Source organism: Trichosurus vulpecula, chromosome 5 (assembly GCF_011100635.1).
Source record: "Trichosurus vulpecula isolate mTriVul1 chromosome 5, mTriVul1.pri, whole genome shotgun sequence".
NCBI lineage: Eukaryota > Metazoa > Chordata > Mammalia > Diprotodontia > Phalangeridae > Trichosurus > Trichosurus vulpecula.
In genome coordinates this window covers 28,079,778-28,105,942 of record NC_050577.1, presented here as the reverse complement: position 1 = coordinate 28,105,942, position 26,165 = coordinate 28,079,778, and the positions used below count along the sequence as shown (strand labels likewise).

General features: G+C 40.1%; 1 protein-coding gene across 5 annotated transcripts in view; it reads right to left on the bottom strand.

Moving 5' to 3' along the window:
• Nucleotides 1–10,058: 10,058 nt before the first annotated feature.
• Nucleotides 10,059–26,165, bottom strand: part of NEK10 (NIMA related kinase 10) — a 202,775-nt gene continuing 186,668 nt past the window's right edge. For 4 of the 5 annotated variants that reach the window (XM_036760443.1, XM_036760441.1, XM_036760442.1 and 1 more), the window contains 4 exons: nucleotides 18,389–18,497; nucleotides 16,692–16,744; nucleotides 16,534–16,589; nucleotides 10,059–10,107 (listed from right to left, as the gene is read on the bottom strand). In XM_036760443.1, the coding sequence (XP_036616338.1) occupies nucleotides 10,059–10,107; nucleotides 16,534–16,589; nucleotides 16,692–16,744; nucleotides 18,389–18,497 (267 nt within the window). Of the gene's footprint in view, nucleotides 10,108–16,529; nucleotides 16,590–16,691; nucleotides 16,745–18,388; nucleotides 18,498–26,165 lie in introns of those variants that run through there. The other variant, XM_036760445.1, reaches the window with a different exon arrangement.

Here is a 26,165-nt window from a genome sequence, read left to right as displayed (position 1 = left end):
GGAATTAGAAAGTAGATTAGAGAATGAATACAAGAAAGCAGGTAAAACACCAAAGAAAAAACTTAATAAAAGGACTACACAGAGATAAATCAATAGGGAAGTTCCTAAAACCAGAAGGAAAAATGAGTAAAATCTCTTATAACAAAGTATATGGTCAAGCCAAAATTAAGATTGGTTAGGCATGAAAGACAATGGGACATATAACAGCAAACACCCCAGCATACCCAGGATAGCCTACTAGCACAGGTTCTTTGATTTGCTTTTCTAGGAATGATTTCTCAAAAAAGGACTAAAATCTTACTTTTAATTATATCCACTAGTTCAGGGGAAGGGTCAGCACCCTGAATGTCAGAAAAAATACAAGCAGAGAAATTAGTATAAAGATCAACAGACAGGGCTCTTAACTGCCTGAACCAAAGCAATATTGCTATACACTTTACAGACACCACTGTATCAAGAGAGCCTTTACATCTGATCAGTGGGAGAGCTCTGAACATATGGCTACTCAGAGTCTTGACCAAGGAATCAAAAGATCCGTCTCAATAGCAAGCCCTCAAAGCAAAATACCAACTCAGAGTATATATATACACTTCTCAGAGCCAAAAGGCTTCACAACCCTCTTGACTCAGTGCCTAATCAACTCAGTACAAAAAGTGTGAAAGCCTTTCTACAAGCAAGCCTCCCCTAAGCAAGCTTCCCTTAATGAGCTCCACATAAGGCATATTAATGGGCAGGGAAGATCTTCATATCCCATTAACATTACAGGACAATGGAGACAAGGGTTATGAGTGCATAACTGGAATGGATAATTATAGGGTTGAGTCTAGTAAGAGAGAAAAGTGAGGTCAAAGAAAAACACATGAAATGCATGATGTTAGGATTCAGATGAAGAGTCCATTTGGGAGCAAAGCTCACAAAACAATGGAAGACCAGGAGATGATGATATCAGTTCTAAGTCACAGATATGGCACAGTTATAGGTAATGGGGAGCTGCAGGATATGATCATTACTGTGGGTAGCTAAGATACAGGGAAGATGTAGGTCATGGTAGTTGATCAATTTGGAAACCAGAATGTCTGAGAGGACAGCAGTGTATGTGTTTTCCAAGTATGACGGTAAGGGTTGGAATGGAGAAGACCATAACCCAGGTCTTGAAATCCTTGAAAAAGTAGGGAAAGTGACCTGGAAGCAAGTAGATCACAGCAACAAGGAATTAGTCCAAATGATAGTTAATTTCAGGAAAGGTTTCTGAGTGATGCTGGCAGAGGGAGGATGTCGAAGGAGCAGTGGGGAGCAAGGAGTCTGCCAACTCTTTGGGGGATATGAGAAGGAAAAAAGCAGCATTAAACAAGGCAGCTCAGCTGTGGATTCTAATGACAATGATCTTTTCATGACATCATCATTTCTCGCTAGTTCATAGTGCTCTCTTCATTCTCCTCAAATTATATTCGTGTATGTACATACAGACACACACATACACACACATGTAAACTGTGCACATATTGTAGTACCCTCCCCCCACCAATAGACTAGAAGCTCCCTGAGAGTAGGAACTATTTTTCATTTTGTTTTTGTACCCACAGCACCTAACACCATGCCTGGAGCACAGCAAGGCCTGATATAAATTTGTTGGATGGGTCAGACCTTTTGAAGTCTTAAAGAAAATAGGAAATCTCCATTTTAAAGGGGTAGCTTGGGGGGAATCAAAAATGAGGGAGGCTTTAGACAACATCTAATCACAGCACTAATTTTTGGATGACAAATATAATATTTAAAGATGTGAGACATTTTCCTTTGGTCTTTGCTTAAGAGATGTTTCTCAAATTGCAATTTGCAGTTAGCACCAAACTGTACCCTTTAATTCGTTTATTTAATTCCTGTTCTGTGTCATATAAGCATAATTACCAAGAAGAATCAATTTGCTCCTACTTGGAAAAGGCTAAATTAAGAAAAAAAAAAGGCTGTGCCCCACAAAGTTTTAAGAAGACAAGGGATGCTTACTGTGGCACTGATGAAGGTTCCTTCTCCTCAGATGGCTTCTCAGGGTACTGGTCACATCAAGCACATCTGGGGAAAAGATTAACTTCTCTACCTGCTGATCAGGCCAAGGATTGCTTTTTTGCTTTTGTTTTTTAATTTGCCAAGCTAGCAGCTCTGGATTGGTATACCCAATGAATAAAGCAGCATGTTAGATATGAAGTATACAACCTTGGTGTTACCTCCAACTAATCTCATGTTGCCATTTCCCTGAGGGAGTCTCATTCCTCATTATCAAATAGAAAGGGTTTTTCCAAGATACAAACAAAAAAATGGAAAATAACTTTTTTCTTAGATTAGGAGAATTGTGAATTTAAGGGGAATGAAAGATGGTCCTTCTATTAGAATCCTCCTCTAGCCCCTCACTGTAGAATGGAAGTGATAACCAAGACACAAAAGCCAAGCCAGTGGAAGCTCAGGTAGGCCCTACCAAACTGAGAGGGCTCTGAATACATACTCTCCAATGCATTGCCTGCCTTTCCCTGAGCTAAGTTGGGCTCATCCCCAAGTCTGCTGCAGGAGAGTAATTTTTATTTTAGCCACAACAACCAATCAAGACTATTTCCTAAGTTGTTGAAGGGGATCCATGATAGGAATACCTACCCTGACAAAACCATAGCTCCTTGAAGAACTGAAAAGGTAGCTACATTGTCTGGAAGTTCATTCCAGTTCCAGTTTCTGGGTGTCCAGATCCATGTATCTGGGTCCTTAATGCTGTCAACTGGATGACAGCTTCCAGTCTGGATCCAGAGGTGGCTGATATGTTTAGCTATTTCACCCAAGGAGATTCAAATGAGTATTTACAGAGCTGAGAATGGAGGGGAAAATTAATCACTGAATAAGAATTAAGTAACACATAGTGTGCTCAGAACTGGGGATACATAGACCGAAATGAACTAGTGCCTGGCCTCAATAAGCTTACATTCTATAATATAGAAAACTGTTATTTTTGATGTTTTTTTTAAATGGCATGTGTTCTTGTAGAACTAAATTGATGAAAACTTTTTCAAAATAACTGAAAATAGTTTTATTTCCATTCACATTTGACATATTTAATCAATAGCAAAAATAAAGTTTGCTCACATTTCTCACATAAAGATTTCACAGGAGCATTTCTTTGTTCTAATCTCCCACAAGCTCTATCTTAATGCTAGGATCACCAGCAGCTTGCCAGTGTGTCTGTGTCTTCATGCAGGAAGGGTTTGGGTGTCTTCAGAATGTCTCAAGGGTACCCAGGAAATCTGATTGCCTCTCCCACTTCCATTATCCCCCACAGACATGATTCTAAAAATATTTCCACTGATGATAAAACCAGGCTCCCCACAGGAGATCTCTGCGAGTTAGGCTATTGGAAAGGTAGGGGGTGAAAGGAGAGTCATTGTCTAAGGTGACAAGAAAGGAAATAATACAGTATACATTAACATTCCACAGCCAGAGTCTTTTCTCCCTGCATATTTCTGGACTGTGACCATCCAGAAAAGAGATGTGGTTAGGCCATGTGAGATTATGAGTTTTGCTTTTTTTCAAAAGACAGCTCTGTTGTGTGTGAACCTCACGAACTGCCACTGGGAACAATAGACTACAGGAAGCATTATAATTAAGTTCTGACCTGCTGAATGCCAGTGGACAAAATGTACTGAAAGGATTTCTTAAATTGTTGCTTGTTGGTTTGGAGAAAGTAAATGATGGAATCTTTCAGCAGCTTGATTATCAATTGCTTTACTGAAAACAACTAAAACAAACCCTAGTTCTTTCTTTTCAATCTGCTTGAATGCGTGATTCTTCAAAATTGCCTGGACTTACCTGAAAAAATCTGAAATATTTCCTCCCACAGTATATAGTGGTCTTAGCTTCCTGGTGGAAGAAGGTGAATGGCCCTTATTTACAAGAAAATTATGGCTTACTGGTAAATATGCCTCTTCTGGGAGCCATTGGCTTCCCCTTGAATACCCCAAAGAGTATTCCAAAAAAATGAGCAAAAAGGTGCACATGTGCGTTTAGACTACAGTAGGCAGTAAGGGGAGGAAGCACAGTCTTTTCTTGCCTCCAGAGAAGAATGGTGGTGCATCCTCTGCCACTCTAGGGTTCTCACCACAGGCATCACTGGCAACAATAAGCATGGTCTCTAAAGAAATGTCCAACAGTGACCAGGCTAGGATTCTTCTACTGTAGGGCTTACCCTAGGATTCCCAGAAGTGGGAACTGGAGTTTACTGCAGGAAATACCAGAGCATCCCTTCCCTTTGCTGTAGAAAAGAGCAAAGTTGCCACCAGTGATTAGGGGAACCTCTACAAATCAGCCTTCCCCTTAGAGCCTGCCTCCCAATTTAAGGAGATCCTGCATTTTGGGGGCATCAGAAGCCTGAAACAGATTACTTCTTCACTTTACATAAGGGTGAATTCTGCGGAGCTCATAAAAAAACCCTGCTTGCATATTCCTTCTTAAAGTGGCACGTCCCTGAAACCACCCGACACTCAAAAGGAGACTGAAGTAAGGGGTAGTCATGGAATTCAAGGGCCTTTGCTTTTGTTTCATTCAATGGGGAGTTGTATCATCAAGAAGAGCTCTGTGAGCTCTCAGAAGGCTGAAGTGAGAAGTACTTGACATGATGGACTATTCACAACTTAAGAATATTATTTTGTGAGCTACCATCACAATTTGACTTTAAGATGTGGGGCCTTTAAATTATTTTCTTAGATGGCTTCTTGTCACTCTCAAATATCTGGCACAAATCCCTGTCTATTTTATGGAAACATTTTTGCACATCTTTGCAAAAACCAAAGGTAATTCTTCATGGGCAGGTCCATATATTTGAAAACGAAATCAAACTCAGCCATTTATCTATGTGTGTAAGGATACGTTGAAAGGATAGTCAAGGGGAGTTTTCTATTTTTTAATGGCAAAACTCACGGTTTTGCTCAAGAACTCGTTGGGCCCCTCCAGATACAGATTTGAAACAATCGCATTCCAGGTCATATTTCTGTGGCATTTAATCCACTGCTCTCACCTCTACGGACATGGCTTAGGATACAGGGCAAAGAACCTTCCCCACTTCGTAGAAGTTGCTTCATATTTCTAGGCAAATGATATTACATTTTCTGTTGAAAATTGAATTATTGCCATAGTTAATTGCAGTCTATTTTTAGCACCAAAATAGGTACTACTCTAAAAATTCCAGTAATAGCTTCCAAGGAGACTGCTGTACTTATGAGTGAGCAAGCTCTAAAGAAAAAACCTAATAGCTATTTATCATGGATTGACCCACTGGCACAACAAATCTGCAGTGGTCATTAGTCATCTATCCAGAATAGTAAAGTCATTTTTATTCTCTTATAGATCTCAAAGCAATATCACAGCAAAAAATATAATCAACAAGAACGTCTTCTTGACTATGTGTAATTTAATTATAAAGACACACAGAAGTTTCCAGGAAACATTTGAATCTTCTTACTAATGTGAAAAACGGTATTAACGGATACACGTGCTGTATACAATAGCACTGGACTTGAAAAAAATCTAGCTAAAATTAATGAATTGAGTATGCAAATTTTTCATTAGAATAATTAATACAGTTTAAGTGGTTTCTGGAGATACATACGTATATGCTACATATAAATTTATTATATACATATAGATGTGTGTATATATATATATGTACACATATACATATATCCTACATATATTATGTGTGTGTATCCTTCCTGCCTTCTTGGTGTGTGTATATCTACAAGAATCAAAGCATTTATGTGCATATATGTACATATGACTTATAATTGTACTTAGAAACCAAAATAAAAAGGTGAATATTTGAAGGGAGTTTCACCTAAGCAGCCAAGGCTAAGAGATGGGACCATTCATCATTTTTTGGTTCTGGGTTCCCGAGAGTTGAATCTCCAAGGTATCTCTCAGAGGAGTTGCTTTGGCCATGCCCCTTTTGCATTAACAGCATCTGTTCTGTGCTCTAGCAAACAAACATGGCAAAAAGCAAGACACAAGCAATGAAAAACACTTAAAAGAGTCAAGTTTCTGCCTTCATACAGAAGGCTAAAGTTATTTCCAGAGGAACTGAGGATAAAAAAATTAAACCAACAAAAACCAAAGCATATCCAGAACCTGTTTCCTCTCCCATTGGCCCTCCCATTCAAGAAAGCACATCTAAGGAAATCAATGACAAAGGATGTGGCTTTTTATCTGCATAATACTGATAAAAGCAACCATGCAATATCACATTCATCACACATGAAAAAATATTCATGGTAATTGTTGGTATTTGTGGCACAGCTCGGACACACCCCAGATGAAGTCCTGAATTTGAGCATCAAAATTCATCTCATCTAGTCAGCTGAAGGTAGGAGCCCTAAAGATAACATTGTCTCCTAATCAACAGTGCTACACACTGTAATGTTTGGGGCAACTTAGCAATTGTCTGATAAGTGAAGTCTGGTTTGTCAAGAAAGAAAAATGCCAATTAACATCAAAAGCCATTGCACATGAGGATGTAAATATCCACACTCTACATAAGCACTTCTTCAGCAAGTTTCCCAAAAGACTTCGCCATTAACCTTTGGTGCAGAGTCTGAGTTATTGTTACTAAGGACAGTTTAGCCATAAAGGGGCTTGCAGAGCACATATGTGAGAGATGACAATTTTGGTGACCAACAAGCTGGTGCAACTATTGCAGTCACTTCATGGGGAATGGACAATCTAGACTTAAAAAAGTGAAAATAAGGTTCAAGAGCACATATTCAGACACAGCTGATGAAGCAAAACATAATTAACTGAAGCATCTGTGAATCAAAAGTGATCCCAAAGGGCTGATTTGTATTCTATCCATACAAAGTTAAGTCCCTTTGAATTACATGAACTAAGTGGGATTTTCACAGCACAACAAATAATTACAAATTATACAGAAGAGAGAGGCGAAATAAAAGAGAAATTCAATCAATAAAAGATTATCGAGACTTTCCCAGCTCAACTTGTTCACACAGAAAGACGATTAAAATAGCCGAAAGCAAAATTAATAGACTTTTGCTGCAAGCCAGCCTCTCTTTGTTGTGTTAGGGAGTCAGTGAGGTCTTTGGAGAAGCTAGAGTACCTCTTGCAGGCCCTTGGGATACAAATCAATGCATTAAATAGTACTGTAGGTGGCACCTAACTTCCCTCCGGCCAGCTTATGCCCGAGGAGAGAAAATTATACATTTTTCTGTTAATGGTAATATAAGGGGTCACTTGAAAAATGGCTTTCTTCTAGAAAAAAAGAACAATGTATACAGGCATAGAAGGACAGGAAACTATTGCTGGTCAGGGGATCCATTGGTTCTGTTGTTGCTTATGTTTTTGGCTCCCCTTTATATTTAGAAGAGTTGTAACTTCTGGTACACTCAATGACACTGGAAGGGTCTAAACCCTTATGCACTCCTAGGAAACAGCCATTTATTTACTCCCAGATTAATCATATCAAATTCACATACATACAAAACAAAAACAAAACATCGGAAAACTTCTTTTTTGGTTGGGGACGTTACTTTCTTAAAGTCTGATGTCTGGATTCTGCACTTTGACAACAGGTTGGAAAGGGTATCATTTTGATCACTGCGCTTGTCATCTACTCCTACTTGAGACCATTTATGAGCCCCAAGCCGAAGATGCATGGAACAATGAGCAGCACTTGACTTCTGTCCCATAGTAAGGTTTTGGGCTTCTTCTAGATTTGTCTGGGCTCTTAGTAGCTGCCAGGGGCCACGTGGAAGAGGATCAAGGAACGAAACCCTGAGGCTGCCACTTAAACAAAAATTAATTAATAACTGAGTGAAGGCCAGGATGTGGATGGACAAAATGAGGTCATCATAGCCTTTGACCTTACACATGAATTGACACAGGGATGAAAAACTCTCATTATGCCTACAGATTTGAAGAAATGGGGTAAGTGACTTTGGGTGCCACTCCTCATCACTAGCCATAGTAGTCAAAAGAATCGTGATGTTTTCAGATTTCTATATACCCCCTGGCCAATCCAGATTCTCATGTGTCTGCTTCGAGGCGAAAAGCATACGTAAAGTAAAATGACTTACGTAGATAGGGCGTGACCAAATAAGTCAGAGGACAGGGACAGAAAAAAGCTGGAAAAGTTTGACAACGCAGATATTTTAAACACTATTCTCCCCCCACAAATCTGGGCTCTTTAATCTTGTAACTGGGCCACTGTGAGCAAAACCAGATGCCCCAAGGAACTTTGTTGGCATCAAAAAGGAAGACTTCTCACATGATCACTCAACTCCATTCTGCCATGATCAGGCAGGGGCAGGCCTTTGGAAGCTCTGACTAAACCTTTTTTTTGTCTTGCTATTACATTTTTTTAAATGCATTTCCAATTACCTTGGAGATAAAGCTAGCTCTTATTTTATAGTGCCATTGTAGTAATCGATTTGGTTACAAAGATTCCCATTGACACCCCCCAGGGGTATAAGTGCAAATATTATGGGAATGAATATATATATATATATATTAAATATAAAAATTAGTTAAGACATGTATCAGATCATAATAAGAGGGTTATCACACTACATGGGTCATTCTCTTTAGGCCATTTTTAAAATACAGAATAAACTGAATAGATATATTAGTTTAGCAATATATAATCAGCCAAATCCTTTCCCTGTTGTGCAAAAGTATAAATGCAAATATATATGTGTGTGTGTGTGTGTGTGTGTGTGTGTGTATACACACATATATTTCAAAATGTCAGCAAAGGGTTCTTACATGAAAGCAGTATTTAGGCCCACTTTACTGTGACATATTTAAAGGTACTTGAAGGTTATTAAAAGGATACGCAGTATCCCATAATAAGGAAGCTCTGACTTGGCATGGGAGGTTTTTACAAAGCCTTGTCAAGATACACTGCTGTTATACAGGAAGCAGTGTATACACATGTGTCTATTTACACATATACACCAAAGATGATCATTTTAAAAACTGTATCTTAGAGTCAACAGCCAGATTTATACAGGGATGTGTTGTTGTTTGGCATTTTGATATTTTGATACATAAATATATATATATATGTGTGTGTGTGTATACACACAAATCATATGTGTTATATATATGACAATATACATATATCTTATTCTTTACAGTAGTTCACACTGGATACAAGAACTTAACATTTGTTACATAATAATTTTGTTTTTCAATAACTGTTTAAACTTCAACAAGGCTGGCCGTGGAGTCGGGACGAGCAGATCTTGGCGATGAGGTGTACATCTTTTCAACTTTCATTAAGCCCTGCAAGTTTGATATATATATATATATATATATATATACATACACACACACATTTATATATACATACATATGCACACTGTACATCAATATAGTCTACACTTCTGGCCTAAAATTTTAAAAATCGACAGTTATTCTCTGAAGCTGTACAGCTCACAAATACTGTCTACACTGTATCAAGCTTGAAGTTTACTAGCACCCAGGTGGTTGATATGAAGCCAATTCTTTCATTTAAATCGCAAACTGCACTTTTAGATTTCTGTTAAAATTACTATTGGATACAGTGAGGTGCCCAATTTGTTATTCGGATCTTGTGGGTTTTTTTTCTTTTTCAAATCTATCCCTATTTTTGATACAAGGAAGGCTACATGCCCTTAACACATAGTTCCAGCAATCCTGGGATTAAATCATTGTTTAAAAAAATGGGAAAAACTTTTTTTTAAAAAATAGAAGAACGTTCTTTTAAGGAATGTTTCCTCCCAGCAAATGAAACTTGCAGCATTCTGACCCAGTAACAGGCACAGAGCTCCCTGCAAACTGGAGCAGCCATTGATGGCAACCATATACGCCACACATCAAGAACCCGGAAAGGCATCCTGGATTCATTTCAGCATTGGTTTCTTCTCTTCAATACCCTTCAGGCAGAGCTTATCTCTTTGGCCATCACACAGTAATAACTGAAGTCCTGGCAGGTTAACTTCATTGGGAAAAACAAACCCCAGTCCACTCAAAACAGCAGTTTTTCATCTTTTAGTTGGATAGTTCTTCGTTCCCCATGGATAGGAATGATACCTAAAAGGAAAAGAGTCTCTAGTGAGAAATACCTCAGTTCACACTATCTTACTGATATTAGGAGAGGCAGTCCTGCCTCTCTGCTGAAAGAGTCTTCGATTGGGAGTCAGAAGATGAAGATCAGGTCCTTGGTCATGACTCATTATTGCCATGTGATCATATTTAACCTCTGTCTCCTTAATAGAGATATTTCTATTTGTACTACTGACATCACAGCAAAGTTCTGTTCAAACTCTAAAGTTCCATATTGAGGGGAACTCTTATTAGGAGAGCATTAATGAAAACATGGTGGTGAAGACACCAATGAAAATTTCTAAGACCAATCTTTTGCTGGATGTGAATCCTAAAAGGGTCTTTCAGAAAGGAAGATGCTGATTCTTTTCACTTAAGTTGAAAATAATGAAACAGTTGAAAGTGACTTGTAGCTATCTGAATGTCAACAGACTTTAAAATGTGTGTTTCTACTTGCTGGGCAAGTCATTTTGGCAAAGGAAAAGTATGCAGAGGGAGATATGCCTACTGGGCAAAGACTGCTTGGCGCCTTGCTGGGACTCAATAAATGTTGGTGACTTTTCTCTATCATAAAATAACCCTGGTGAATATTTTAAAGTTCATGTGTTTGATTCTACATAGATTGTCTTCTCTAATTATACATAAATTTGGGAGAATTTGACACCAACAACAGCATCAATATGAAAATAGAGAAAAATAATGTTCTTTTCTTGGAGTAATTAAATATGGATGAACCCAAGAATTAAACAGTCATGCTTACCACAAGTGGTTTTAGAGTTCATAGCCAAAGGAGATGGTGTCAGAGTGGTATGGACACAGAACTCTGACCCTCAGAGGCAGAAATCTGAGTTTGAATCCTAGCCCTGATGTCTCCTAGCTGATTCACTAAGGACAGCTCTCACTACCTATTGACCTCTAAAATGGCGACTACACACTATTTATCTTGAGGATTGGAAGGAGACTTCATTGTAAACTTTAATATACACTATAAATATGAACTATTGTTATGGAAAGAGCTCCTAAAGATAGTGAAACTAATTAACTTTGCTTGGGGTACCTGATTCACCCATTGTGTCACCTCATCGGGATCTACCCTCCCCCAGCACCTACATTATGTTTTAGATCCTTCACTGATACTTTTTTTCCTCCTTCTAACAAAAACATGTCTCTTTGGGGGCCTATTCCCTCAGGCCCTGGATCATACTAAGGTGTTAAGAGATGATACGTGCTTAATACGTTACCACCTCCAAGATAAAAACAGTGTTTCAACAGGGGCTCCTAGTGCCTCCCAAAAGGAATTTTAGATACTTCATGGTCCCTGATGGCCTTTGGGGCCCCTCAGATTATGTAACATAGGAATGAACAATCTCTTCACCCCATAGGTAACAAACCAGACTGAAAACCTCCAGAAAAACCCCCAAGTAATCATCTAGCCTTGTCTCAGACTCTTTCAGTTAACAGGAAACTGAGGCAGCTTCCAGGGAAACTCACTGTTAGAACAAGCTCTTCTTGACATCAAGCCTAAATCTGTCTTTTCTCTAACTTTTACACATAGGGCTCTGAGTGCTGCTAGGGATAGATCCACTGGCCACATGGCACACCTTCAAACACTTGACATCCCTTTCCTCCCATGGATGCGGCTCAAGCACCACCTTCCAACATGAAGCCCTGTCTAAGCCAACAAGTGCTATTGCTCCCCCTCCCCAAATACCCTGGGTTGAACTGCCCTGTATTTATTTCCCTTATATTTAACATGCACATATTTCCATGTACCGCACCCCTTAGAATGTAAGAGAGTAGAATTTATTTCATTTATTGCATTGGAATCCACAGTGCCCAGAATTGTGCCAGGCACACAGCAAACACTTAGTAAATGCTTATTAAATTGAGTGACCGACTAGCATGTCCAAACCTCATGTAGCACAGCCTCTGGTCCCCTCATCATTCTGCCCCTGAAAGTATTCAGGCCTGGGCATAAAAGTCAACTTGGTTCAGGCATATCATCTCTATCTATATTTACATATATGTCGTATATAACATATAAGTATACATGTGTATATAGACTTATGATACCATATAATAGTGTATGCATATATATACATGCATATATTCAATTTATATTTATTTTGTATATATGCATGCATATATATATATATATCTATGTCTATATATTTCTTTTTGTGTGTTTTCTCTCTCCCCTCTCTCTCCCTCCTTCCATCTCTCCCCCTCCCCACTCCCTCCTTCTCTGTCTCTCTCCTCTATGTCCTTGTCTCTCTCTCTCTCTCTCTCTCACCCAACCCCCCCCCCCCCCCCCCCCGCCATTGGCTCTAACATTGGCTTCCTGAAGACAAGGATTCAAGGATTGTTACTTTTTTGCCTTTCTATTCTCAGCCCCTAGCACAGTGCTTGACACATGGCTTAATAAATTGTTGATTGAATGATTTATAGGGCAATTCCAGCCTACTTTTCTCATTCCCTCCCATGCCACACCCTGATGATCTCTGCTCATATCAGGCTCACTTGCTCAAAGTCTCAATGCAATTTTTAGAGCAGGAAGGGGCTCTAGAAATCATGTAGGTCTCTTTCCTCTCCCACTGGAAAGAGGATAGATTGAGACGTGTACTAATTATGGGTCATCTTCAATCACACAGCTGGAAATCAAGTCCCCTAAGCCTTGGTCCATGGTTCTTTTCCTGATACCACTCACTCCTATCCCAAAATAATTTTTTTCTCTCTGGAACATCCTCCCCCTGAAGCAAGCAAAGTATATTCTGTCCAGTTATTTTTGGAAAATCCCAATGGATCTGTGACTTTTTCCCTGATGTGAGAACTCCCTCCACTGACATGGATTTCAAAATGTTTGTGGTTTGGTAACTGAGCATTAGTGAGTGGCCTGAAGACTAAAGAAATTAAGTGACCTGCCCAAGGTCACATAACGAGTGAGCATCAGAGACAGGCTTTGAATCCAGGTCTTCATGGCTCTAGGCCCAGCAGTACACTAGCCACTAAACCAGGCTACATATTACTTTAAATGCTTTAAAAAATCCCCCTTCTCTGTCCCTCCTCCCTTCCCAAGCCTTCCCAATTTTGTAAGAGGATGTGAGGCTTTTCCCAGGCCCTCTTCATCAACACAGAAACTAGTAATTTGTAATAAGTTTGGGTTTACAGCTGTCTTCAAGCGCTACAATGAGCACATTCTTTATTTATTTAAAAAAACCCACCTTATTGTTGAATTCAGGTCTCAGCCTCATGCTCTTTGTCTACTCAGTTGATGCTATTTGCCTTGAACTACAAACTAGTAAAGAATATGCTAGTAAGAGTATCTCCCTCTCTTCAAGGTGCTTCTAGAAGTTGTCTGTAGAAATACCAGAGTGACAGCTGATCTGATTTTTAAAAATTTAGTTGCTGTATTTTTCTCTGTTTATGGATAATTAGCTATTTCTGATTGGAACCCAACCCATTTCTTGGCACTTAATGGCCACCTGGAAACCACCGATGGCTTTAGGCAGAGTCAAGGGTTATTGTTCTCCATTAGTGATTAGCCCCCAAGAAATACCCTGCCTAGGAGCAGCAGCTGCTAGAAAAAGCTCGAAGAGGAACACGTGCAAGTGGGGGGATCTGGGAGCAAATCAAAATAAGTATGTGACCAGCTCATTACTGGAATCTGATTCTGTGAGCCACGTTTCCCATTCCATTCAGCTTGGAATTCTGATATGTCACATTCATCATCTTTATATGAGACATTATCATCTCTTCATCATAGTGAGGAAAATGTTCGCTCCTCCATGTGTTTCACAACAAAGATCTCAAAGCACACCACAACCCCAACTTCAGGCTTCCCACAGGCTCGCATAGTGCATGGCTGGCAGGCCTTCAGTTCGGACGTTCAGGGAATTGGATCAATGGATCTTCCTGAAGGTAAGCAAAGAATATCTTATATCTCCATAACTGTGCATATACCATTTCCCCCATTAGACTGTGGGATCTGAGGGAAGGAAGGGAACAAGCATACGTTAAGCGCCTGCTGTGTGTGCCAGGCACTGTGCTGAGCCCTTTACTGCAAGGCAGTAAAGGAAAATGAGGCAGGAAGCAGTTAAGTGACTTGGCCACACAACTAGTGAGTGTCTGAGGCTGGATTTGATCTCAGGTCTTCCTGAATCCAGGCCCAGCACTCTATGTACTGGGTTACCTAGCTCTCTTGAGAGCTGAGACTTTCTTCTTTGTAGCCCCAGAAATGAGCACAATGCATGATGCATAGTAAATCCTTTATGTTGACTTGACTAATAGTGCATGTTAATTAGTGCTACAAATTAAAACCAAATATAATTTGAGTTTGAAACCACTCTTCTAGACAAAAAGCATGATTTGGTTGGATGTGCCATGACCTCTAATTTTAAAAAGTACTAAGAAGGATGGGACTGAAAAGAGGTAGTCATAATTTCTCTACACGAGCAAAAAAAATGTATTTCATTTTTTAAACAAGACACAAAGCTCCTCTAAGAAGTCTCATCGCAGCTATAGAATTGTAGGACTTCAGGGTTGCAAAGAACCTTAGAAATGCCCTAGTTCTCATTCTCTGTATGAAGAAAGGGAACAAAGTAAGACCTGGAGAGGAAGTAACTTGCTCCAGGCTACTTGGCTAATCACTGTCAGAGCTGGGACTAAGACCAATGTCTTACAGCTTTGATACCAGATTCAACAGGTTTCAACCTTGCCAAAAACAATTGGTTCCAGGAATCCTGAAAATAGAAGCTTACTTGCAGCTCCCTTGTATACCAAGCTTCAGCTTTGCTATCTCTTCTGGGTTTTGAGAATAAGATGGGCCTGAGATTTGTGGCCTCAATAGGAATGCCATTTAAAAAGTTTGCCACTATTCCACTGCAAGTTTAAGCAGATTCCAACTTCAAGTCAGGAGGCATTCAGATCAAGGACACAGGAGGCTGGTGTCATACAGGGAAGACTGGATGTACCAAGCCTCAGAGGAGCAATTTTGTATTAGTTCTGCATTTCAGGACTGTACTGGGTAGAAAGGAAAAGTCAATTATTCAACCAACACTCCAGGGAAGGTGGGTGGGTGGGAGGTGGTGGTAATTTCTTATAACGATATATCTTTGGAGAACAAGAATTACTCATCCCTTCTCTGAACAATCATAACAAATCCACATTTATAGAAGTAGTATTTTGGAAATAAATCATCAAACCAAGATAGTAGTTGAGCAATCTTAGACATGTGAGATTCATGAGAAAATCTTTGCAGAGAAGAGATAAGAGCAGTCAAGAATTTAACCATCTCTCCAAATAAGTTTCTTAAAAACCATCCAATGGCCTTAAAGTGCTTCTTTCTCTCATTCTTTTTTGGGGGGTGTTGACCTAGAAGGGTGGGCAGCATGGCCAAATGAGCAATAGTGTATCCTTCCTGGGACAATGTTGAAATTTTACCCTGAGTTATACAGATAAATGAACATGCATGTGAGTGTATAAATAACTTGGGGTGGAGCAGATTCAGTATAAAAGTTGAGACAATGTGGTATAGGCAACAGGACAAGCCAACAAGCATTTATTAAGTGCCTGTTGTGCGCCAAGTACTGTACTAAGTGCTGGGGATGCCAAGAAGGGCAAAAGACAATTTGCTCTCAAGGAGCCCATGGTCAAATGGGGGAGACAACATGCAAACAATGAGGCATGAACTAAACTGAAATCCTTGGATGGATGAACTTTAAGTTCTAGAATTCTACGAAGCTAAGAAGTTAGTCTAGCAGTGTCAATTACAGTGACGGAATGAGGATATTAAATGAGAAACTAGTAGAATCTTTGTAGATCGCAAGCAATATTTATAATTGAACACAGCCTACAACTCAACGATATCTAAAATTTTTAATTATATTCAGAGAATGCCTGTCTAAAATAGCAAACCTTCCCACCCCCAATCAGCATATCTTAATTCTCTTCATACTGGTTCCTTTTTAGCATGTGTGTGTGTGCGTGCGTGTGTGTGTGTGTGTGTGATTTCTAAATGAGGAATAAAGTATGCTATTTTGGGTTTTGGAAACATGAATTTACAGTCCTTCAAGAGGAACGAGAGAAAAAACTCCTAATAAGATGCCTGGCTTGGAAGTGCCTTTTATTCAATTCCATTTATTATTTTTTTAATGGAAGAAGAGTAACAAGGCAAAATTCCAACTGAGTGATCACCATCTTTCTGTTTCAATAGAGAATACGGCAGCTGCATCCACAAAGTTGACAGAAATCTCTTTTATCCATGGTTTTATCTAGTCTAGGCCAATATATTTATTTTAAAAATGATTTTCAATGAAAATTGGAAAAAGAAAGCTGAAATTGAAGACATAAATCAGATTCATCATTCCACTATCCCAATTCCTCTTTCCTGTTTTTAAAGTAAATGCCAGATCTCACCTGTTAGAAGTAAAATTGTAATAGCCACTTTCTTCCAGGACCTCTTCAATCACAGTCTAGAGGGGAAGGAAATTCAGTTTAGTCACCGGTGCTCATTGAGCGAAAAGTCAACGACAACAAAACCATATAATTGTTCAAAGACAACACACAAACCTGACCTGCATCTGTTCATAGGTTATTCCCTCCTCCAGATCAAAGCTGTTAGGAAGTCCTGAAATAGTGAAATGATATCAGGTAATGGAACATTACGAGTCTGGTTGAGGTTAAGTTAAAATTGTATAGCAATTAGGACATGACTGTAGGGAGAGTAGAGCCATTTCTTAGTAATAAAAATGGGGACTTTTAATTTCTCCTATGAGATCAATCATAACGTTAATATGAAAAGTTAAAGAAGGAATTTCTATTGCAAAAAAAAAGATTCCTTACCCATTGCTAAGTAAATAAACTAGAGACCAGTTTCCAGAGCCAGACTGTCATGGACTGCCTTGCTTAGCTATAGAAACCCCATGTAGCCAATAAGGCTCACAAATGAGGCATACACTTGGCAGGAAAAGAATCTGGAGGAAATCAAGGGGGAACGATGAAAGGCAGCTGAGCCTTTTGTGCGGCCGCCTAGAGGGAAATCAAACCCAGTTTAAACAAAGCGCTGGAGGTTTTAAAGACAAAAACCAAACCCCAACAGTCTTGTCCTTGGTTGTTTCATTTCCTTTCCCTAAGGTGGCTGTGACATAACAGGGTCGTGACCTCCTTCTGGAAACAGGGCTGGGTCACTGTGCCTGAGGGGAGCCTAGAAAGCCCTCAGAAAAGAGAGCGCTGGTTTCCTTTGACTCCTCAGAGCATCCCTGGCCTGAAACCCATTCATTTGTCTTGAGACATCAGGAGCAAGTTGCTGTGCTCCCTGCATGACCTTGACTTGATGGCCTGCTGGCTTCCCCATGCTCCTCATTTTAGAACACTGCCAAACTGATTACCTTTGGCCAAGACTTTCAGAATATTGGGGAAATGCTGCAGTAGCTGTTACAAAACCTAGAAAAAAATCAGTCATTTGAGGAGTGGGACTGATTTGTCTGATGGCTGGTGCACAACAAAACCCCTCGTGCTTTCCAAATCCAGCAAGATGGCCCTGATTCCAGTACAAGCACGTGTGGCCAGCCCAGCAAGCATCACCATTTAAAGGACTTCAAAGACTGGGGAAGAGTATGAAGGCTCAGAGCCACCTTCTCACAGACATGTGAGTGCTAAATCCATAAGGAGATGTTCAGAAACAATTCTGTTAGGCCCCTCATTCACATCCTCCTCAAATCGTTCAGGGCCCGGCTAGCCCCACCTTTCCCTCCTCTTCCTCCTCTCCCTCCTTCTCTTGGGCATGTCACCTCACAGATAGTTCCATCACAGAATGAGCAAGAGAAAGAGGAGAAGCAAATCAAAGCAACTGGGCTTGCTATCATGCTTGTAGCACTAAGAAATGACCAGGGACTTAGCCAGGACTTAGAGCTGGAAGAGACCTCAGGCGTCAGCTACTCCAAGTCTCTCATTTTACAGGTGAGGTCATGGAAGCTAAGTGACCTTGCCTGGGGTCCCTCAGGTAATCAGCATTAAAGGGAAGGTATGAGATGAAACAGGCAGGTTAAAGGAATATCAGGTAAACTTCAATGGGTCTGAAATAGAAGTGATATCCCCAGCCCCTCTCTCTGATCCTCTCCTGTCCTCCTTGTTGCCATGGATAGTCAAGAATTGGCTCGGTTTTCTTTTCCTTCTAAGCTAAATTCTCTTTACTGAAAACTGCCAATCAAAACAACATATTTCCTAGCAGAAAAGTAGATTTCAACGTATGTTCTTAGCACAAAATCATTACCTGTCCTGTCATTTGGGGATAGGGTATTTCCACCCGATGAATGCAGTAATAAATGACAATCTGCTGTAAAAAAGTTTGGTTCGATTGGCTCTGGAGATCCTTGGGACAGCTGAAAATCAAAACGAAAGGATAAGCAGAAGAATTTTCTCCAACCTAAATGGGGTGAGATTCATAGAGCTTTCCATTTGTTTGCATTCATGCATATAAGAGTCGGAAGTCTATGGTTTTTCAATATCTTGCAAAGAGATAAGAAAACATCTTCCTCCTTCCAGAGGTGCTTATCAGAAATTGGAGGCAGCCAAATCATAGTCAAAGCAAGCTAGATGAGTCACTAGTCACAGGGGCAATAAAAAGTCCTAGGAACATTATATTTTATGAATGCAAAATTTTTAAGTGGATAGAAATATAATGGTGTAGAGATGCAAACCCAAAGTGGTAATGTTATCAGATGCAAGAGAAATAAATGCCAATTATTCAACAAAACAATGTATTTGGCCCAAACCACATTTTCTTTCATTCACTTTCTCTGAACAGTGATATACCAGGGAAAACTGCATTTCTTAATACACAAATTTTTCAAATTGCTATTCACTAATTTTTGTCTAAAAACATTTTCCTCCTCACACTTTGAATCTGGGCCTAACATGAGGCAAAACGATTCACTCCATGACAGGACTTAGGAAAGCAGCAGTTACACTGAATCCCCTTCTCCACAAGTGAAACTTCTGGCCAGCTTTTTCACTTCTAAATAACAATTTCTCACCTCTCTTTTCCCCATTGGTGCCAAGCAGCTGCGGTGCTGGAGTCATTTCAGGTTTTCGAGTTAGTACATTTTTAATGTGAGTTCACAAGAACAAAGCAGCTGTAAGTTACACCATTCAGACAATGCAACATAAGTTAAGTCCTTCCTTTCCTTTTTGAAGGCACAACCCCAATTCATGACTTCCAAGCACAGTATTTCCTTAATGTACCCTGGGTTTTGGCTATCCTCAAAGCCCCTGCCTCTGCCAGATTCCAAGCTGCCCCAAAACACACTCCAGCTAGCAAGAAGGCATGTTTCTGTTCTTTTCTTAAATCTTGATATATTCTCTTCTCCTATGCATCAAGAATCATGCAAACCTAAAAGCATTACATAAATGCTAGCAGTTTTCCTCCTCACTACCCTCCTCTCTTCTCCTTATCTTTCTGTCTTTTCCTCTTCTTTCTTCTTCTTCTCCTCTTCCTGTTCTTCCTCCTCCTCTTTATTCCCATTAGAATGTGTGCTCATTGAGAACAGGGACTTTATCACTTTTTTTATTCCTACCCCAAGAACACTTGGCACAGTGCTTGGCTCGTATATGTCATAAAGGCTGAATGCTTTTTTTTTACTGATTCATTCATTTGTCTTCAGGGGTATTTAAAGACCTGGAATTAATGGCAACTACTAAGTAATGGGATGGCATCCAGATAACACTGTAAAATAGGAGGAAATTACAGGAAACTTTTAAATATTAAATATTGCATGGGACACCATCAAGGTATTCAAGGTATTCATTTAATATGTGTGTGTGTATATACAGAGAGAGAGAGAGAGAGAGAGAGAGAGAGAGAGAGAGAGCAAACTTCTACAGAGTCTATACTTGAGAATACAAAAATATAGTTGTAAACAAGCCAGCCCCAATCCTTGGGGATCTTAAGACAGTACAAAACAGACTTGATCTCAAATCATAATGAGCATACTGGTTCAAACAAATCTTTCTCCACAAATCTTATGGTCTTTGTATACAATGGCTTCCTAATATAGTCCTTTCAGTAACTAGAAATAGAAATAACTTTTCACAGAACCAGAATCATAGTTTCAAAGTTGGAAAGAATCTCAGAGGCCCCTACCTGAAAAAGAATACCATCTACAACACACCCACAGAGTGGCCATCCATCTAGCCTTTGCCTGGCAAGCTCCAAGGAGGCAGCCCCCATGAGCTCCTGAGGCAGCCCAGTCATTCTGTGTGGTCTGAAGAGGCCTCTTTGTCACCTCTGGCCATGGTGCTAAATTGGCCTCTTGGCTGCCTCTGGCCATGGTGCTAAATCAGCCTCTTTGCCACCTCAAGCCATGGTTCTTGGCTCTGAGCTTTAGGATTCAACTTTGCTTCTCAGTTTCTCTGGCTTCCTATAAATGCTCAGCTCAAACTCTCCCTTCTGTAGGGGCCTTTCCCAGTCCCTCCAGCTGCTAGTGTCTTTCCTCTAAGATTACCTCCCATTTACCATATAGAGATTTAGAGATAGAAGGATAGATTTGTCTTATATGTAGCTATTTGAATATTATCTCCCCATTAGAAAATGAGGTCAGAGACTGTTTTCATCTTTCTTTGTAACGCCAGTACCTAAACACAGTGCTTGGCACATCCTAAGTGCTTAATAAATGTTTGTTGACTTGACAAGAGTTCCCTTTGAATACTTGCTAGCTATCATGTCTGCACCCTGTCTTTTCTTTTTCAGGGTAAGCCACACTAGATCCTTCAATAAAGCCTCACTCGGCATGGACTCAAGAACTTTCACTGTTCTGGTTGTCACCTGGATATGCTCCAGCTTTACAAATCCATGTGGGATTTAAGATAGATTAGTCGCATGCAGGAGTACATAGGATGCATTGAATGGCCTAGGGTGGTGTCAGGGAGGCTAGACACATAGATGTCAAAGGCATTTTAACAGATAGATCTATGGGTCTTGGTGTCTTCATGGATGACATGGGTAGCATGAAACAGGGATGAATCAAAGGTAACTCCAAGATGAAGAACTTGGGGGTGGGGGACTATGATTGACACAGACTGAAAAGTCAGGAAGGGAATCTGGTTTTAGCAGGAAATGATGAACTGGTGTGGGAAACAGTGACATACAAGCAGAAATGCGCCAGAGACACTGGAAATATGGGACTGGATGAGCAGGGGCGCTTCCTTTAGGCATTAATAAACCAGAACATATAAAACTTTTTATGATAGATAGATGTTTCACTTAGCAGGGCACACTATGATCCCAAACACATCTAAAGCCACTTAATAGAATCATAGGATCATTGATTAGAGTCAGAAGGGACTGCTGAGATCATTACATTTGACCCTTGTATGGAGAAAGAAATTGGAGGACAAAGACATTAAGTTCCTTGACTGAGGTGACATAGCTAATAAAAGGAAGTTGCACATTCAAACCTGGGTTCTCTTAAAAGATCATTTCACAAACTCACAACTCCTCTAAAAGCATCTCTGACCGAATTTGTACTGGACAACTCTGGATCCCTTCATCTTCAGAAAACCCACATGCTACATCTCTGTGGGCCCAGAGATAAATCTATTGTCCAAAGGTACCCCAAAACCTTAGACACGAGGTATGACTTAGAAGGGCAGTGCAGTGTGCTAAAATGAACATCAGATTTGAAGGCTCGAGACCTAGATTCAAATCCAGACTCTGCTAGTTATTACCTGGATGACCCTGAGCTAGTCACTAACTTCTTGGACCTCAGTTTCCTCACTTGTCAAACAAATGGCTACATTATCTTCTAGCTCTGCCTATGAACTTAAAAGTCAATACATTAACTAAAATATGTTGACATGCTCACAACACACTTTTTGTTGTTATTCAGTTATTTCAGTCGTGTCTGACTCTTGGGTGACCGCATTTGGCATATCTTGGCAAGGATACTGGAGAGATTTAATATTTCCTTTTCCAGCTCATTTGACAGACAAGGAAACTGAGACAAACAGGGTTAAGTGACTTGGCCAGGGTCACATAGCTAGTAAGCGTCTGAGGCCAGATTTGAACTCAGGAAGAGGAGTCTTCCTGACTTCAGACTCAGCACTCTTTCCACTGCAGCGCCACCTAGCTACCCCATATTAACTTCACTGAAATGTTGTGGTTGGATTTTGAATGATTCTGTCTTAAACAGAACTGTACGGTTTTAGTATTTAATAAAGGGTCAATTGATAATGTCCTTCATTAAATACTTACTCTGATTTTAGGTTCTGGAAGGCAACAAACCTCAGACTTGGCCAGATTCTAGCAAGTTGGAATGGTCCTGTGACAGATGACAGCTGTTGTCCAAGGACCAGACTAGCCTATATATACACATACATATATGTGTTTATGTATATGCATGTACATATGTATATGTATGTATATATACATATATGCATATACACATACACATATACATATACGTAATAGCAAAGAGGTTGGCCCAAGGATAATGGACTGCTTTTCCAATGACAGCAATTCACAAAAACTGACTGCTAAGTCAAAGAGGAGTTGCTATCTGTGTCAGAGGAAGTAATGACCACATCAATGAAATCCTGATTCCTTGAAATATTGAGAGATAATTTAAATTATAATATTTTAGAAAAAGAACTACATTTTATAAGGAACCAAAAGCATAAAAAAACTGGAGATAATAATAACTTTACTCATACCAGAATTCATGTTACTGTATCTTGATGACCTTATCACAAAAGAAGGGCATTGCTTGGAGCTGAAACTAATATACAGATTAGGAAGAATCTAATTTCCTATGTGAAGCTTCTGAAGGAAATTGGGCAACACTTAAATTAAAGTAGGTAGCAGAAATGAAAGGGTTTTTGATAAGTATTGCTGCTTTCTCTCTCTCTCCATTATCCTCCCTCTTCTATTTTTTGCTGTATGTTTCTCTCTTCTTTTCCTCTATCCCCCTTAACTGACTTATGCCACTTTGAGAACATGCTATGTTATATTTTAATAGAAAACTATGTTTATAGGATGTTCCTGCTATTTCTCTTGTTTTCTAACAGCTCTATTACCATGGAGACCAGAAGTCCTACACTTGGGTTCAAAAAATCAACTTAGGGGTGTCATGGCTGGATAGTAGTGATTCATGTGAAAAAATACCTGTTTGCATCAGAGTTTAATTCATGGAATTTTAGTGACTTAACAGGAAGCAGCAATAGGGCATGATTTCCAAGAAGGCTACTCTAACCCTAATCTGGAGGCCTAATTGTTCAGAACATGGGAAGTGACAAGATGCTCCCACTGGAATCTGACTTGATCAAACCACTTGGTGCCTCTTTGTTAGGGAGAATACAGATAAGTTGGGGAGTGCCCAGAGGAGAGGAAACAGCATGTTGTAGGAGCTTCAAGACCGTGTCAATGAAGGATCAAATGATGGAGCTAGGGATGATTCCCCTGGAGAACAGAAGGCGTGAGGTGGGAGAATATGATCGTTGTCTTTAATCTTTTATCTGCTCCATATTGCCTTAGAGGGGATAGCAAAATGGTCTATTTCAATTCATTATAAGGAGAGGCTTCATAGTATTTAGCCCCATCTAAAAACAGAATGGGCTAGGAGTTAATGGGTTTCCCAACACTGGGGATCTTCAAGCAAAGGCTAAATGGCTATTTTGGCATAGGTATGGAAGGGAATCCTGTTTGGAAATGGGCTGGAATAGGCAGCCACTGAGGTCCCTATCAGCTCTGAGATTCTGAGATTCATCTGGCCTGGGTTTCTAGATGGATTAGAGCCATAATTATTTCCCTTGAAGCAGTGAAAAGCTACAGCCTCATGTCAAGGAGGATCCCATGTTTCAGGGATAAGGAGGTAGTAAGTAAGTACGCCCTGGCCCCACTAGATAAAAAGGAAATTCTGCTTTGGGAAGCTTCACTACATGATCATCATGGATTGACCTTATGGCCTTATACTTCTAGTGATAGAAGGACTGAGCCATTAGGGAAGCGGCTTAAGGGGACACACTAAAGGACAGGAATGAGTGAACCAGTTGGCTAGTGAAGTAGGTATCTATCAGGACAATCTGGGGTCAGGAGAGAAGAAGGAAAGGCCCTAGTGGGACAGATTTCATGGCAGGTGGAATCCTCAAGGTGGAGTCCACTTTCAGTTAAACCAAGAAGGCAGATGAAATGATGGAAGATAGGTTGAGAATGTAGGGAAATTTGTGGATAACAGAGTGGGAATTCTGAAGGGTCAAGTGGAATGGGCTAGGCAATAGATGACCCAAGCTGGAGTGGAACTGGCAAGGTGGAGGGGTGATTGGAGGAAAAGGCATAAGGGCATGATGCTTTGGACCATGGCGCAAGGACAATAGGACTTAGCTATGCTGTGCTCCCTGAGCAGCACCACACTGCTAGAGGAAAGTGGAGCTCATCCTCCCTACAATTCAAGATCAGACTTAAAGCCTTGGTGTCACAGAGGGTTGTGGCTTCCATTAGATTTCACCTACACATTCTAGGTCATTGGATTGAGAATCAAGCAAACATCATCCTTCTCCCTACTTTAGAGTTAAAACATCTACTGCATTAGGCGTCCCATTAATCCTTGAAGTTACTCTCTAACAACACCAAGACTTTCCATTTGTATTTCCTACATAGCATGTTATACCATGGGAGAGTGCTCTGGGATATCCAGGCTCTTTCCTCAAAATGCTTTCCAAAGAATACCCCATTGGATTATTAAGAGGCTAGCTTAGACTGCTCTACAAAGTTGCAAAATATAGACAAGTCGACCTCCAATGGGGACCCACTCAAGTTACTCAACTTTACTTTATAGTCTCTTGATTAATGGAATCTTATGGATTAATGGAATTAATAGGAACCTATTCTCTGGTGGAGGGAGATACAGAAAAGCTGGTGAAAATAAAGATCCTAACGGAGAGCTGTATGAGTTTCTTGGCCACCTAGCACATCAGGCACAGAGAGAAATATGATATTTAATTAATGGCATAAGAACCAGGAAATTCAACCAATATAACAGGAGAGTGTATTATGTATTTATAAGTGGTACAAAGTCCTGGTGGTTCAGAGAGGTGCCATTCCAATCTGCTACCAGAGAGATTGAGGGCCATGGTCCCTTTCATGCTATAAAACCAGGATTTGTATTATTCCGTAAGCCTGAGATTTTGCTGTATATCATTTTAATAATGATGAGATTTTTAGCAAAACACAATCTTTCCTCAGGAATTCTGGGTTTCTGACTGCTTAAAATATGTTTACTGTGTCTCCCTACTGCTGCATGTAAATATCAGAGAGTAAATAGCTGGAAACTCCTTCCCTCCCGTTTTGATCTCCTGTGGTTATGTCTCTATGCCCTACTCACCAATGCAGCCCATGAAAGAGGCAGGAGCTCTCTGATCTCAGCTGAGGTGGTTTTATGCTTTGTTTATCTTCAGCTGCCTACATTTTTATACCTCCCCTCTTTCAATATGGGTACCAGTGAAGCAAGACAAAGACAAAAACATTCTGTATCCATTCTTTTCTTTCTTTTTTTAATCAAAGAAGCTATCACATATCCCAAGTAAAAAGGAGGCAGTAAACTTACCCATTCAATCTGTGACGGGGAACAAGAAACCTAGTAAGGAAAATTGATCAAATTGGGAGGCTGTGCCCAAATGAGAGGCTCAAAAGCTTGGAAGAAAGTCTTTGGGCCTTAGCCTCCCTGAGCCTTAGTTTACTCAGCGGTAAAACAGGGATACTGCAACCTGCAACATCTACCTCCCAGGGACGTAGTGAGAACCAAATGATAAAATACAGGAAAAGTACATTGTAAACCCCAAACAAGCCAATATTATTGCCAATAATCATGAAAATAACAAGAGGGATAGAGTCAGAAATACCTGATTCTGAACCCTGTCTCCGACACTTACTAGCTCTGTGACCGCAGGCCAAGCAGTCAACCCCACCTCCCTTCAGTGTTTTCATCTGTGAAATGGGGATGATAATCTAATAAGAACTCACATGGTTGTTGTATCAATGAGGTAGTATGTATGTGGGG